At 34.2% G+C, this 17096-nt stretch overlaps 2 protein-coding genes across 2 annotated transcripts; one reads left to right on the top strand and one right to left on the bottom strand.

Annotated features, from left to right (window-relative positions):
* Positions 1-473: 473 nt before the first annotated feature.
* Cad96Cb (protocadherin Fat 4-like Cad96Ca) lies at positions 474-12493 on the bottom strand. The gene is made up of 6 exons (XM_065308168.1): positions 10503-12493; positions 5776-5858; positions 1705-2933; positions 1183-1640; positions 836-1121; positions 474-775 (listed from the first exon to the last, which is right to left on the bottom strand). The coding sequence occupies exons 2-6, from the start codon at positions 5843-5845 to the stop codon at positions 683-685; spliced, it is 2136 nt and encodes a 711-aa protein (XP_065164240.1). The 5' UTR covers positions 5846-5858; positions 10503-12493; the 3' UTR covers positions 474-682.
* Positions 12494-14921: 2428 nt separating this feature from the next.
* phr6-4 ((6-4)-photolyase) lies at positions 14922-17089 on the top strand. Its single transcript, XM_065308170.1, has 5 exons — positions 14922-15350; positions 15413-16247; positions 16313-16453; positions 16525-16676; positions 16752-17089. Exons 1-5 carry the CDS (start codon positions 15157-15159, stop codon positions 17059-17061), a joined length of 1632 nt encoding a protein of 543 aa, XP_065164242.1. The 5' UTR covers positions 14922-15156; the 3' UTR covers positions 17062-17089.
* Positions 17090-17096: the final 7 nt, after the last annotated feature.

Raw genomic sequence — 17096 nt, forward strand, 5'->3', positions numbered from 1 at the left:
TTAGAATGGTGCATGACAAATTGCCTAGAAAATATCACTACTTATGATTACTAATTCCACCATATTGACGAGTTCCGTTACATAAATGTGTATGTTTCCGTTCATGTTGAAATTAATTTTACGATGGCGATGATTTAACTTGTAAGTTAAAAACAAAAACAAAGTTCTCACCAATGTTTACATGCTGGTATATTTGGATTTGAAGAACAAAAACACTACTTTACACTACCACAAGTGACTAAGGACAATAACCAGGAGGTTACAGGAGAAAAATGGACACAAACGTAGCACGTGGATGCATTGTAATAATGTACTGGAGGTTAATTTGCAGGATGCACGTTAAGCCAAACACTGGCGGTTATCTTACCCTCTCTCCTGATTCGCGCAGAATATCACGCCACTGCACCACCGCCAGGAGCGCATATCTCTAATACGCATGCACAAACAACTTTACCTTTCTTCGCTTTTATGACTTATGATGCACAATATGTTTATTCAACATGATTACATTATGTAGATGGTTTTATCATAGAGAAAAATAATTTACAAAATATTAGGCACTAACTTAAAGAATATCATTTAACTAAAACTAGTTAACTTATGATTTTGAAGATCAAAGGAATAAACATTACATCAATTTCCTGTCATTTGTTGCTAAAAAATATTTAGATATCGCTTTTTATCAAAAATACACGGTTAAATTCGTATTATCAGTTGTCTTTGGAGAGACGTCGATGTTATTCATGTTGTCTGTGTTTACACTATCAGAATCAGTCTAAAATACAAAGAAAAATGAAAAACTTACTTAATTAATGCTTTCTAATTGTAATAGTACCTTATCGTCTCCCCAACTCAATTTTTTCACTCGTTGTGAACCAGCCGACGTAGGCCAGTTAGGAGGTTGTGGTGCCGGATGCACTTTTGGACTCGGCATCCTTGATTTTAGATCTCCAGATAAGGATGGTATTCCTCCCATGGCTACCGCGGTTGGCGAACGTACATTTATAGATCGCACGCCCGCAAACATTGGATTGCTCACTTTTTCCACCATTGGTGGTGACGTGGACTGAGATTTTTCTGGTTGGAGACTTGGTAATTCACCATGTCTTCTTCTTTTCCTCCTAAACAATCAAAAATTCAAAATAGAATGAAGAAATTATGAAATTTTGTGAAGTTACGTACGCTTTTATAATGTATGCAACTAGCAATGCAATAACAAACGCCAAAACAAGTAAAATTCCTCCCAAACCAGCGAGAATTAAAGAAGATCCTCCGCTGGTTTTAATCACTGCTCCCTGTTTTCCCAACATAGGAAAATGTACCGTTACAGGAACACTCGCCCTTTTCGGAGGATCACCTGAATCAGTAGCTACCACCGCAAAAGTAGCAATGGCGCCATTTCCTTGTCTACCATCTCCCTTCAAAAGCAATTCGCCATTGTGACTTATAACAAATAGCGATGCATTTATTCCGGTAAGTGAGAGATGCACATGGTCACCTTTATCACCATCAGCAGCTTCAACTCTGCCAACAATTTCATTGGGTTGGCCAGAGACGAAAAACTCGTAGTGCGGATACCGGAAACGCGGTTCCCATTCATTGACGTCTTCTACTGTTATATTAACAACCGAAGAATCATTCTAAACACACAAAATATATAAAAATAACCTCAAAATCAAAAATCTATTTTAACTAAAAACTTACAGTAATGCCATCTGTTGCAAATACTTTAAAGGTGTACTCGGACCTTTCTTCATAATCTAATTTCTTTCTCAGACCTAATTCTCCGCGGGTATTGATACTAAACACTTTTAGTAAGCCTTGTTCGCTTACAAAATATCTGAGATGTTCCCCAGGTCTATTGTTTGATAAAATAGTCAACACTGCTCCTGGAGGCAATGCTTCGCTTGCACGTATATTGTAAATCCGCTTTAGGAACCTTAAACCAACTGATGTCCTTCGGGAAACTGTCAAAGTCGCCAGTGCATATCTATCAGAATTATCCTGTTGGGTAGCTTTGATGACCAAAGTTGCAGGGTGCAGCAAATCATTCTCCAAAACATCTTTACCCAAAGATAATCTCCCTGTCACTTTGTTAATTTTAAAGAAAGTGTAATCTCCGCCAGATCCACCAAAAGAGTAATAAACTGGTGAATTAATACCTAGATCCTGGTCTAGTGCCAGGATATCCCTAGGTTTGACCTGTAAATTAGCTCCTTTGATAAGCAACTCAGGTAGGTAACTCGTATACCGTTCATCTTGAAATTTCGGATTTTGATCATCTGCATCAACGACGTGGACAGTCAAAACAGTATCAGATGTTTTTGGAGGTTCACCATGATCCTGTGCACGGATATTCACATCAAAACTCCTTAAACTTTCAAAATCTAATGGTTTCTTCAATACTAGAGTTCCTTCTAATTCATTTTCAAATTCAAAGTAATCTGAATGTTCTCCTGGTAATACAGAGTATCTCACTGAACTGAAAGGTCCTTGTTGATCTGCATCCACTGCATGAACACCCTGTAGAACTCTGGTACCAACCACGGTCACTTCAGAGATGTTTAAAATATATGGTGCGTTGATAAACACCGGGGCATTGTCATTTGCATCTGTTACACGAATATTTACAGGAATAACAAATCCAGGATCTAGAGTATGCAACCGTTCACAGATCAGGTTGATAAATACAGAAGAAGGTCCATCTATGCCTTCTTTATCCAAACGTCGACGTAGGGTGAGATTACGTGTGCCTGGTGAAATGGCTACGGGACTATCCGGTTCTTGAATATGCAGGGCAATGGTGCCACCTGTACGTGGATCGCCATGAATACGAAGTTGGCCGATTGTGGAACCAATGGGTTTGTCTTCGGAGACGAAGAAACTTTCCGAGGAAGCGCCGTTTTCCAGATAACAACGATTATCAGGAATTGCTGGAATTAAAAAGTTTGGTTATGTTAAGTTTTGTAACATAAGTTGCCTATATTTAGGCGTAAATGTAAGGTTATTGTAATAAAAACAAAAGTTTCAGTAGTTCAGTGGCAGAATCAAGCGTATGACCTTGTTGTTCATTCTCATTGTGTATTTTATTCTCTTGAATGATCTTGGCCAGACGAATGAATTAAAATTACTCTTATTTTTTCACTCAGCGCGCATTCTTAAACAGTGTCTCGGAAAGTTTCAATAAGCGTGAGAAGATTTTTCAATGTTGACGAATGATGAATGCAAGTTCACTGAATCTCATTATTATCTACATGAATAATAAATAACAATTTAATTTACACATAAAGTCAAAAATAATTATGTTAAGTACTTAAAAATAATACGTTGTCCTCATTTATAAATATTTATATGCATTAAAACACAATGCGGGTGTAAAATTAAGAATTTTAATAATTTATTTTTAATTTGGCAAGGTTGTTGAAGTTTTAGCAAAATTGAGGTTATGTATACCGTATGGATAATATTCGTAACAGAATCGTAATTGCATCGACTCGCGAATTCATCAAAACATGCCATTTTCCGCCACATTTATTCGTTTGATGATTCTAAATATGAGTTTAATTTACAATAAGTAGTTCCAAGTTGAAGGAGTGGATGGGAGTGGATGATTCTAGTCGTTCTAGTTATTGTGTGGAGTTCCGTTTGGTGTAGTCATGCGTTTGACAAACATTTGACAGCTATTGTAAACGGAAGCAGTGCAGCGGAAGACAAGATAAATGCATGCACACCATAATTGATCGATTTGTATGTTAGTGATCTTATACTAATAGCCTAGTTGCAAGAAATAAAATCTAAAAACATAAAATTAGATAATAGTGGTGTTAATATTTATTAGTGACGTCACATTGTATTTTAAATCTATGAGAATGGCTAATATTGCATTTAAGCGCCATCTGGGATGCAATTATTTAACTATAGATATGACTAAATAGGTATACTAATTTTTATCCCTTATTTAACACCCTCTAAGTCACAATTTTTGACATTTTAATAGTTATTCTGCTATTTTGGGTCTTGATAAATCCAAAAAATCATAGATAATCAAAATCTGTTCCGCCGATCTTGAGTTATAAACGCTGTAACTAACCCAAACTTGTTTTTTATATACCTATAGATTATACTCGACCAAGTGTGAATTAAGTTGCAACTTAATGACTTGTATCACTTGAGAAAGTCTACGAAACGAATCGTATTCTAACGTAACACAGGAAGAAGGGAATAAATACTCTGAAAACCGTTGAAAATGTTACCCACGATGCACACCATGCACAAAACTCAACATCATTAACGATGTTTAGTTAAACTTTACAGGTGCATTGGTCAGTGCATAGCAAATTGCACTGAGAAAGACCCGCTTATTCTCTCGCGTCCTTTCTTCTTCGATTCTCTCATTCGTTAGACGAGTCTGTCTTTAGTGCTTTGGTGGTTTCGTGTCAGTCGCTTCACAGCCAGAGCAGGAAATCGAGGAACTACGCACCCTTGCACACCTTTCCGGCAAGTGAATCCGTAGCAATCAGATATATAGCCACAAACACATATACATACACTTAAGAAATATGCATGAGTATGCAATGCGCTAAGAATATGTGAATACTTGAATGAAAACGAAAACGAAACCTCGAAAAATACGAGAAACAAAGCAACAAACAACGTTTGAATTGATTGAGTGAATTAATGGATGCTATTTGCATACAAAATGGCCGATATGGAAATAGAGGCGAATAAAAAGCAACGAGAAGATGAAAGATTACCTATTTGTGTTCGTATTTGGTAATGAATACAATAGACATGGGTTTAGTTTCACAAAATGGTAATTATAGGTTCATACAAGAAAGAAAAATTGTTATTTAGGCATTAACTGCCTTAAGAAACATTCTGTGTTATAGGTTATGATAATAAAAATTATAAAATAAAATATAATTTTTTTTATTTTTCTGTCTAGACATTAAAATACTTGAATTTTAATATTCTGCATTAATGCACTCGAAGTATTTGAATATTTGAGTGTGCATTGTGATTACGCCTTGCTGAATTTTCTAATTTCGTAACAAGGAAGTGCGCTTCCATGTTAATGAAAGCATAACCAGCGTAACAACACTCGGTAAAGCTGTTAATTCACAACTTGAGCGCTTGAGCACTTTAAAAATTGCACACGACCACCAAAAACAATACAATGCTAAACAAAAATGTGAAGACCAGGAAATAATATGTATAATAAATAATTGCTAATTTTAAATTTATTAGGTAGCTGCTACTTCTACTTCGTTGCGCACTTTGCACTTTGTTTGTTATATCCGAAATAAATAACATAACAATAGAAGTGGACCGATAGTAATAACAGTAATAATAATGTTAAATTGGAATAATGCGCGTTTGTAATAACTTACTTAATAATTAATGGTTCAATTTTAAATTTGGTAAGGTGGACACAATAAATAATGATTTCTTTATAAGAAACTATAAATTTTAACACGGTATGCCGTTATTACCAATAAAACTTGTTTTTTGGTATTAAAATTATGAGAAATAAAGATATTATAAACATAACCTCACTTAAAAGGGTTTTGATGACTGTATGCAACTTCTGAGCAGAACGTAACATAAGAATTTAAAAATTCGGAAAGACTATGAATTAACTCTTCTTTCAACACACAACAACAAAGAATTTGATATATATTTCTACATTTTTAACAATTCTAAAGTGAAAATCATGTAGAAAGATATATTTTTTGTAAAAGTTGCCACAGTTTATAATTTTTCTTTTTATCTTACCTTGATTTAATACTATTGGAAAGTCAAGAGCCGCAAGTGCCAATAAAACGAAGACGTATCGATAATCCATTGTCACTACACATCTGAAACAATAAACAAAAGTTAATAAAACATATATTTTCGAAATAAATTTATTACATTTATTAGGTTGATACAAGTACTCAGTTTTTTTTTGTAATTTTCAAATTTTATGCGCAGAAAACTGTGCTAAAATTATTATAGTTAATAATTGTAATTATTGAAAAAAGAAGCGCAGTTATAGTGAAACGAATTAATTATCCATGTTAGTCAGGGGTTCAGGGCGTACCACTTGCACAATATTCATGCAAGTAGCACCTAATAAATGACTTAACTTATAAATATTGCATGGAATAACAGAATAACACTACTCAAGCGATCGCTCGTTACACCTTATGATTTTTACTTTGTACAATTAAAAGTTATATGAACTCATAACTGTATTTTATTTAAAAGCTATTTTAAGCAGGTATTTAATAGGTATTTATAAAACTTTTCTTATTAAAACATAAAACATAGAATTTACACGTTATTTACTAGTACCTAATATAAACTAGTTGGTAACAATTTGTGTTATTTTTATTAGACACTAGAGTAGTTTAGAGATTTTATTTTGCCCAATTTTAAAGAATGCAATGACCAAAATGACCACTTTTGCCAGACAAAACAAATTCTTTAATTTCTCTAATCTTTAATTTTACGCTCAGATACTCCTTGGTAGTTGTTAATGCTAATTTTTGTTTACGGTGAATGCTTGCACAATCATCAACTCATAATGTACCGTTTGGTTTTTAATTTATTGGATTTTTATGTTACATATTCTACAATCAAAATTAAAATATCACGAAAAATTTCAATTAATACCTACATTAATTGCGAATTGAGCATTTAGTGCATAATATTTCATGTGACACACAAAAATATTTAAATATAATTTATTTAAACATTTAAAAACAGAACGTAAAACTAAAAACAAGTATCAACTTTTGGTTAATTAGTATTGTCAATGTTTAATTAAATAACCCAGTTAATTATTAAGCATTACAAGTGAACATGAATTCATATAAAAAGTAGAAATTTCACTGCAAATTATGCGAAATTTTAAATTTAATTTTTTGTATAAAATATTAAAAATAACTTCGTGTTTTATCAAAGTTCCTACTTCCGATTGTTACAAAAATGTTGCTAAAAGACAGGTTGTTTATAACTGTGGGAACACAACTTCATTCACTTCCCAAATCCTCAATAAAACAGCACCTGTTTCTTAAATTCCGATTCAAAATCAGATTTCTCTCATACGAGTACAACGAGTAGCAAAAAATAAGGCGACACGCCTTGCTTAAACATTTTCACACTAAATTATTTATACCTACTTACCTAAAACTCTCTAAAAATCAATTTATTTATATTTACATGCAAAATTAAATCAATTCACAACCAAACTAAAGCCGAAAGTCTTTATAACCAAATAAAAGTCGTGAAACTTTCATCCAAAGTGTACAATTTCATATAATTTTGATTAATATTATTATCCACAAAAGAAAAGAGTGAAAGATGTAAGTACAAAAGTCATTACACGATGCAAACAATTTGAACATCATGTAAGAATGCAAAAAACACAAAAATTACACGTTGCTACTTGTAGATTTAAATCAAAAGACTAGAAAATAGCTGCACGATTGTGAAGATATGATTATACTTATGTTATGATGATTATTATCGAGTGTCTGTGTCTTTCCACAAGCCGCAATAATACAGTCGTAATAAATTGATTGGCATTCGTTCAACTCACGAACACATCTTGATTATGTTATGGGAATAAAGATATGAGAGATATTCCATCGAATTAAATTGAATATCAACAAAAATAAACAAATTTAATTGGATTAGTAAAAACTACAACACAACACAATACAAAATAATATTATACAGAGTGTTAAAATATTTAAAAAATAAAATAAATTAATTTCTTTGAATATTTGTTAACACTTTGTATAAAATGTAAAAAGTGTTGCTATTTCACATGTCGCACTTGTGTCACATGACAAATTGCATTGTAGTATTTCGTACGACGGTTTCCTGCCATTTGTTTCTTTTTTTTTTCTGTAAACTTTTGTGCTGCATTTTTGCAGAACACGAATCGTATATTACTGTGCGCATTTTGACGTCTTGATGTCTTTAATTTTTGCTATAAGTACGAAAAGATGGCAATGATGGCATTGTTATTGTTTCACTTTAAAGTTGTGTTTTATTGCCGTTTGTTTCCAGTGTCACTTTTTAACCGGCTGCAATTCTCTGCTGCAATATCATTTGCTACTTGTGACACCAATTATTACAACAATACAATTTTCTTTTATTTATGGTTATTTTTTATAATTTTGACATCATCATAACCTCAACTTAAAATAAACTATAGGTAAATCTTAATATATCATAAATATGCAATTAATAACGAATTAGTAAAAAAAAAAGAATTGATTAAATTACAATTAGATTCAAGAACATTCACAATAACTGACTATAAAACAAAGTAATGAAGACAAAATGCAGAAGATTACGAAATTTAACCTCCAAATGATTTTATGCAAAACACAAAGAAAGTTTCAATTGTTAAAACATAAAATAGTTAAAACATTCAAGGTTTTTATGCAGAAAATAAAGACATTATTACACCATTTTGTGCCAATCAATAAACAATCAAACAATTGATTTTATTACTCAAAAAACATAAAAAAGAATGAAGTTATGATGCAAACCGTCAAAATTTCCAAGGTTTTCAACTTGCAAATTCTGCTTTTAAAAGTTTTACAAATTCAAATTCATGCATCAATGACAACAGTATTAGTAATTTCCACAATTGAGAGGATTCATCGACTGTGAATGGATAAACATTTATCGAGTGTGCAATGGCAAGAAAAAATACAAGACGTGAAATGCGAAAACGCGCAACGGAACAAAAATAATGCAAATAACGAGCGTACGGCACATCCACATCGGACGTAGAATTCCTACGCAAAGCACACTCTCTGTCGTAACTGGAGCGGATTTTATTTATTCGCGCAATTTCAATTATCCACGCGCGTTTCGTTACCGACTCAGCGTCGATTCGCCGATTTTACGATTCGATTCCAGCAAACCACCAACAAACAAGAAGAAAACAAGTGGTCATAACCTCAAATCTTAATTTGTGTGTCTGTTTAATTTATTTCGTTTTGGTTTTCTCCTTATTTAAAGTTTACTTGAAAATTTAACAAAGCGCCCAGAGAAAAAAACTAAAAATGTATTTAGTAATCTAGATAACCTAAAAATTATGAAAACTTGTGAGCTATAGGCAACCAATTGTACACCAAATACATTTTCAGGTTAAAACACATTCTATGAGAAAATTAATGAAGATTTAATAACAACAATCACAAATAATGACATATATTCAATATTTGAAGCACTTAAAAGAAGATTTAAAGGCAAAACACAATTTACAATCTACAAATTCAATCACAAGACTTTCTTCTTCAGTTAATTCGTAGAAAAATAATTATTACTTGCGAAATTTAAGAGTAACGTACCTCGCTACTAAAACCACTCTATTTGTGAGCCAAAGAAGTCAATCAACTTATAAATCATTGAGTTAAATTCGAAATATTCTGTTGTTCCAGAAATTATCTGTCGAAACAAAGCGAAAGATAATCAGCGTGCTTCGGTAGAGTATTTCGCTTTAATTACAACCAGAACAGCTCGATTGTATCGAAACTGCATGGCATTACCGCAACGGCGAGAATATTTAATTCTAGTTATCTACGATTCACGTTGGATGTCCAGCAATCCGAGAAAAAGTTCACTCGCACGGAAGACTGATCGGAGGAATATCCGGAAGAGTAATGTCTGTTGATTACTGTTTGTGAATCTAATTTTCTAATTGATATCGAACTTTTGTTAGTAAAACACGGATTAAAAAAACCAAAAAAATGCTGAATTTGATTTATGTTGATTTCTCTTTGGATTTAGCAGTTTATTATCTAATGCTGAATGTGTAAATGAGAATAGAAAAGAAGAAATTAGTTGGTAGCAGTCATGCACTTGTAGAATCTTTTCTTTTCTTTGATTCGGCCGACAATAAAAGAGAAAATTTTATTGCATTCAATAAAACTATAAAAAATTAAATAATCATTAAAAGAAAACTGTATGATTTAATACAGGGTGTACACAATAATATAAAATTCACATAATATATGAAAAAAACCTCGCTTGGTAAAAAATAAGTTATTTTTTAATAACTCAGAAACTAATTAATTTATATTAATTATTTCTTCAAGAAACTATAGAGTATTAATTTCTGAATCAATCTATGAAAAAATATTATTGATAACTATAATTTATCAAAAGTTACAGAGCATTTTATACCAAAACAACTCTTTTTCAAATTTCAACTTTAATTGTTTATAACTTTTTATACAATATTCCACTCAACAAAATCTATATCAAAACTGACGTAGAATTTAATTAGGAATATTCTCCTGAAAGAATTATAATTTTATCGCAAATAGTTTTCGGGTAATTAATCAATAACTATATAATTACAATCTGCATAATTCTGCACTGAAAATTCAATGGAATTAAACACGATTTCTACATGTAGAAATAATTTCGTCTGCATAAAGCCTTTGAACCTTCATGTAATAATTACTACCAATGTAAACACACAAACGTACCTTTAGTTGGAAGTCATTATTTCAAGTATTCCTTAAAGATTTCCACACAGCGCGAGTACTGCTTCCACCGATAATAACAACAATCGTAGATTCCTCGAAGTGCAATTTATTTACTTGTATTTCTATGACAAACAGCAACAACGGCAACAACTCATCACACTTATACTCCGCTCGTTCACTCACTGATTGTTTGGTAATAATAACTTTAAACTGTCACGACAATTACACAATATTTTAATTTTTGCAATAATCACAATAAAATATTTATTATTTCTTATATTTTATGGAAGTTTAAAGCCCGTATGCGTAGTAAATTTAAGTAAGGTTGGTAAAATGTCAAAAATTGCGTTGTTTGTCAACCACGCGTGAATTTTTTTAACGTTTTTAAGGTTTTTAACGTTACTCGCGCTCGTTGCTTGCGTCTGGTTGCCGGCACGCGTTTGGTCGTTGTCGTACGGTGGTAATCGACGTTTCGCCCAAGCCGAAGAAGCAGACGTCGCGTCGCGGCGCACTTGTAGTGTTTGATGGTTGCCGTAGAAATGACGAAGAACAACGCGCGATTCGTCCCGATGACTGACTACACCTGCACGGTGTTCAGGTGGCGTGTAGTCACACTAACACCACCCAACTAACACATACACACATATACATGCTAAACAGACTTACTTGTGAGTAGAACAGGTGAAAACTATACCAGCAGACAAAGCAAAGGAGAGAATTGAATACAAAACATAAATAATAAATGTATTGACACTAACAGACGGAATGCGAATTATTTATGTTTGTTTATAAATCAGATCTTTTCTAATTTTAAAATTATGGGAATACAAAATTTGAATTCAGTGTGCAGGTGACAAATTGATGAGAAAACTTTCGAAAATAGTTTAAGATGACATATGGTTATTGCTGGGATATAATTTAAATAATTTTGAATATGTATGTTTATCAATATCTATCTCTATATATCTGTTTGGTTTTTATGGCATTTATCGGAATTACTTTCCTTACTATTTCACCCTAGTTACTTGTTATATTTTTTAGTAGGGGACGAATTCGTTTACCCTCTAACACGAAAGTGTCAGCATGCTAACAGCAAGGGTTCCAAAAGTATTCACTTTTCACCTAAAAAATGACTTGATACGGGAGAATATCACTAATACTTTATATAATGGAAATACAGAGTGATAAAATAATATTTTGAAGTGTTTAAATAAAATAACAATCGAAAATGTGTTCAATCTCTGCATATTTCAAAGCTAAATTTGAAATCTTATCGCGCAGTGATAAAAATCGACACAACCGAAATTTTAATTCAATATCACTATCGCCCTCTTGTGAGTAAAAATTGAATCAATGTATATAACAAGAGAATGATAGTCAATGATACTAATAGAGATTCCCGATATAAGCATAAATAATACTTTATTACTCAAATATTTTCGTCATTTTATTATTAATAATACTTGTACACTCAGTATTAGGTTGATACATGTGACGATTATTTAGTGATTATCGTCTAGGTTGTGAACAATTGATGCACATGCAATCTACATGGAATTTACTTACTCATTCATTTCCAACTGGTGAACTACTTGTAAACATACGATACGATACGAACCGTGCAATAAAGTAACCCTCGCTTGTCATGAGTATAAATACGTGGGCTGACGTGGACAGTCTACTGCTAGCCCTTTGTAGAAGTACAAACATGTCGTGATGGTTAAATTGAATGCAACTCTACGTAAATATGCTCCTCATGCATAAACAGTTGGGCAGTAGTTCATGAAAAGCTACTACTGCCACCCATTCATAAATTATTCACTAGGTTTTGTCACGCGTAGGTTTCAGATACTGTTAAGAACTATGGAATGAATTATAACAACAAAGGTGTTTTGTGCAATACAAATTGCATCGTAACTTAATAAAATAATCAATAACATAATTTGTAAAGCAATTTGTTAATGTAATGAGAGTGGGATACGAAGTAGTGCGATAGAACTAAAACCAATAATGAAGAGAGAGAAACCGGAAAACCTGCTACTGCACTGCATCGCCACTCAGAGAGAACTAAGAACTTTAATGACTGCCAGTAGCCTCTTTATAACTATGCCTAACCAGTAATGGGGAGTGGGGGAAGGTGCGTCACCAAGGATAACCCTAACTATCCCCTACACCCTTCTACCAACCGGTACCGCTGCCTGCACTGTCAGCGCGTGCCTTCCCCCACCCCTTTTTGCGGATCGGGCTCAGGTATAAAAATTGTAGCCCGTAGAAAGCACAGGGCTCAGTCGTGCCTGAGTCTTTCAGTAGTCCACATCACTAGGTTCCTTTCTACTCGTTCATCAGACATGATTGAATCGGTCACATAAGAGAAATGTCATTCACATCTGTGCCCTATTGCCCGCTCCTCGAAACTATTGTAAATCAAATCAAAATACCTAACATTACAACTACAGGAAGTTACAATGAATGTTAGCCATTTTGCATCTTAGCGTTCGCTGACATTCGCATAAAAACGTGAGAATCAACATAACAATGTTTTACATTTCGAGTTTGCTAAATAGTATAATTGTATGTAAACCATTGTTTGTTTATTACCTCATTATCAAAACTATTAACCCAACTAAGAAACAAAACAAACTTCAATATCCACTGTTAATTAAAGCTATAAAAACGCATTTATTACTAAGATCATTGACATTCATATTTTATTGAGTTCAATAACTCAAATTAAATTACTAAGAAATCTTATTTTAATATTAAAGTTAGCACACCAAAAGAGAACTTCCTATGGATGCACATTGATCCAAGTATTAAATACCTACATGGAATAAAGCAAGAAATGCAAGGGCAAAGAGCACGCAAAGTAAAAATCAGAGCGGTAATCCATGTTTATATAACGTAGCGTTACAACATGCAAATCTTTGTTTACTATGTACAATATGTACATAAATATACTTCAGTGATTGACGTGCTTCTTCTTTTTCTTCCAGTTCTACTACTTCAATTATTTTTGCTTTAATTTTTAATTACATTAAGAAATTAACCTGAATTTCAAAATGGCGCGTGCCTAATATGCAATTGTTTTACTCTACTCGTACACCATAAAAATTAAGACCAAATTTCCTACACGTAGCAATTTTTTGTTAAAAATATGCAAATCATTCCATATTGCCTAGAATTTTACAACAATTAACAAGTTAATTACCGCGTTCGCAAAAGTTTCAATGAAGTTAAACAATTAAACAATGATGCATAAAATTCAAGTAGCACACACACACAAAGATCCAATAAAGAAATAAGTAGCACTGAACTACAATGTTTCTTTTAATAAGTATACGAGTACAGCGTTATATTTTTTTAAAACTTGAATCTGAATTTTGCAAAACCTTCAACAACGCATCCTATTGTAGATTCGCGATTGTTGATTACAATTAGTAATAATTTTCTCCTTGCGCTGTTCTGTTTCAATGCAATACAATATAAGATATAGTATTGTTTACGCCGACAAAAGAAAAAAAAACATTTCAAGGACGCCGCATCTTTAATTAATCACTAATTGTGTGAGATGCAGAACAAGATGACTTTCTGTGTCATCATGTCATGAAAATGTTAAGTATGTAGCGAATTTACAATAACTAATTGTGAAACAAACAAATATGAAAAAGAAAAAAGGAAATAATCATGCACATACAATGCAAATGTAATTTTAGGTTATGGTGTAAATTAAGGTTAATAACTTTCGCAATCAATTAAAAATAATAATCATTTAATTATTACTTTTTGTTAATTTTGTATTTGTCCCAAAGACAAAATTAATTACTACTGAAAAACAAAAGAAATTAAATTGTTTGGTTATATTGTATTGGTAGATGTTAAAAGTGAGGTTATCTTTTAAATTAGCGTCACTAAACACTTTACTACCACGTTTATCAACACAATTATTTCATTAAAACAATTTTAATCACGACAAATCTCAACGTAAGTACAGTAAAGTGAGTAAAACTATAAAATCTTAGCTTTTGTAGGTTATACTTGTTAATTCTTCACATCCAAGTGAAAACAAGTGAAGATTTTTGCATCTAATGTTTTTAAATTAGTCGCTACACCGCCGGAAGTTATTAATCTCCACCATCAATATTTAAATAATGATTATAAGTAAGATAAAAGTTTCCTTGATGTGAAACTCTCTTCTCTACACTTCCATGACAACAATTCAACGGATTAGTTGAGGATTCCTAACGCCAATTATTATAGTTGACGTAAACACACAAAAGCACTCTTGTTGTTAGCTTTTCAGTCTGTTTATTCACTAAATACCTGAAGCTGTATGCGTTTGACATTTAGCGCGCACGTTTTCTCCCCCGTTTGCGGCGGCGGCGGCGCTTTCAATGGCCGCGCACGCCGGCGGCAACGTGACGGCGCGCCGCCCCACCAATCGGTGCCTCCCGAAGAACTCGGCGGTCACGTTGGCACGGACGTGCATTGCCGCCAACGCTGTTAATCATTAACCACATCCGCTTTATTCTAGCAAATCGAGATTCGGTCTTGAGCTGTACGTAGCAAATTTTCCAGCGGGTTCGGTTTGATTTCATATTAAAATCATAACAAAAGTGATTTTTGGCATTATGCATTCGTCTGACTGGTGCGGTACATGAACTGCCAATTGGGGGGCGGTCGGGAGGCACCTCCCGAAAAACACATGGTGCACTGGTTTCGAAAGGGTCTACGTCTGCACGACAACCCGTCACTGCGTGAGGGTCTCAAAGGGGCCAAAACATTTCGATGCGTGTTTATTCTAGACCCATGGTTTGCTGGTTCGTCAAATGTTGGGATTAACAAATGGCGGTGAGACGCCATTTTGAATTATTTTTTACGTACCAAATACTCAAAATAAATTTATTTTCTAGATTTCTCCTGCAATGCTTGGAGGACCTTGATAAATCTCTACGAAAACTAAACTCTCGTCTATTCGTGGTACGTGGGCAACCCGCCGATGCACTCCCGAAATTATTCAAAGAATGGGGAACCACCGCGTTGACCTTCGAAGAGGACCCTGAACCCTTTGGTCGCGTGCGCGACCACAACATCACGACATTATGTAATGAGTTGGGTATTACGGTGATCCAAAGAGTGTCGCATACCCTTTACCACTTGCAACATATTATTGACCGTAATTCTGGACGGGCCCCACTAACTTATCATCAATTTCTTGCTGCAATTGCGTGTATGCACCCACCTCCACAAGCAGAGCAACCCGTTACAATTAAAACCCTTAACGGAGCGCACACACCTTTAACCGAGGACCATGACGATAAATATGGAGTGCCTACACTAGAAGAATTGGGTTTTGATACTGAAGGTTTAGTGCCACCTGTATGGCAAGGTGGTGAAAGTGAAGCTTTAGGAAGATTAGAGCGTCATCTCGAACGCAAAGCATGGGTTGCATCATTTGGTAGACCTAAGATGACCCCACAAAGTCTACTACCTTCCCAAACAGGATTATCACCATATTTAAGATTTGGATGTCTATCTACTAGATTATTCTACTACCAGTTGACTGATTTATACAAAAAGATAAAGAAAGCATTTCCACCTTTGTCCCTACATGGACAACTCCTTTGGAGAGAGTTTTTCTACTGCGCAGCAACAAAAAACCCGAATTTTGATAAAATGATAGGAAATCCTATCTGCGTTCAAATTCCATGGGATAAAAATGCTGAAGCGCTTGCAAAATGGGCTAATGTAAATATACTAAACCTAATTCTTAATAATTTACAGGAAATAATAGTGATATCACTTACATTTAGGGTCAAACTGGATTTCCTTGGATAGACGCCATCATGACACAGCTGCGAGAAGAAGGATGGATCCATCATCTTGCCAGACACGCAGTTGCTTGCTTTCTCACCAGGGGCGACTTGTGGATATCCTGGGAGGAAGGCATGAAGGTCTCAAGTGATGTTAGAGGCGTAAGAGGAACTGATGTGTTGAATTTACGCTTTGTTGATATCACTTACAGGTGTTTGAAGAGTTGCTGCTCGACGCTGATTGGTCCGTCAACGCGGGTATGTGGATGTGGCTGTCGTGTTCAAGTTTCTTTCAGCAGTTTTTTCATTGTTACTGTCCGGTCAAGTTTGGAAGGAAAGCCGATCCGAATGGGGATTATATCAGGTATAAACAACCACACGGCTATTGACTATAGGCAACTAATGATACATATTACTAATAATCCGTAAACTTATCTAGAAAATACCTGCCAGTATTAAAAAACATGCCCATTCAATACATCCACGAGCCATGGACAGCTCCAGAAAGCGTTCAACGCGCTACAAAATGCATTATTGGTAAAGATTACCCACTACCGATGGTAAACCATTCGGTAGCCAGCCGTATCAACATTCAGCGCATGAAGCAAGTCTACCAGCAGCTGGTGAAGTATCGTATCGCTGGAAATGACCGCAGCGACAGCTGCTATGCTGAAAAATGCAAGGATGACTACCAGCCACAGCTCGTCACCGTCGGCAAGCACCACAACCAGTGCCCGCTAATGAAATAAACTCCACGCGCACAGGCAACATCCAAGATGGCCGC

Source organism: Atheta coriaria, unplaced genomic scaffold (assembly GCF_025399875.1).
Source record: "Atheta coriaria isolate IRGN ID8LTWV9N9 unplaced genomic scaffold, Caltech_Dcor_3.1 hic_scaffold_7_pilon, whole genome shotgun sequence".
NCBI lineage: Eukaryota > Metazoa > Arthropoda > Insecta > Coleoptera > Staphylinidae > Dalotia > Dalotia coriaria.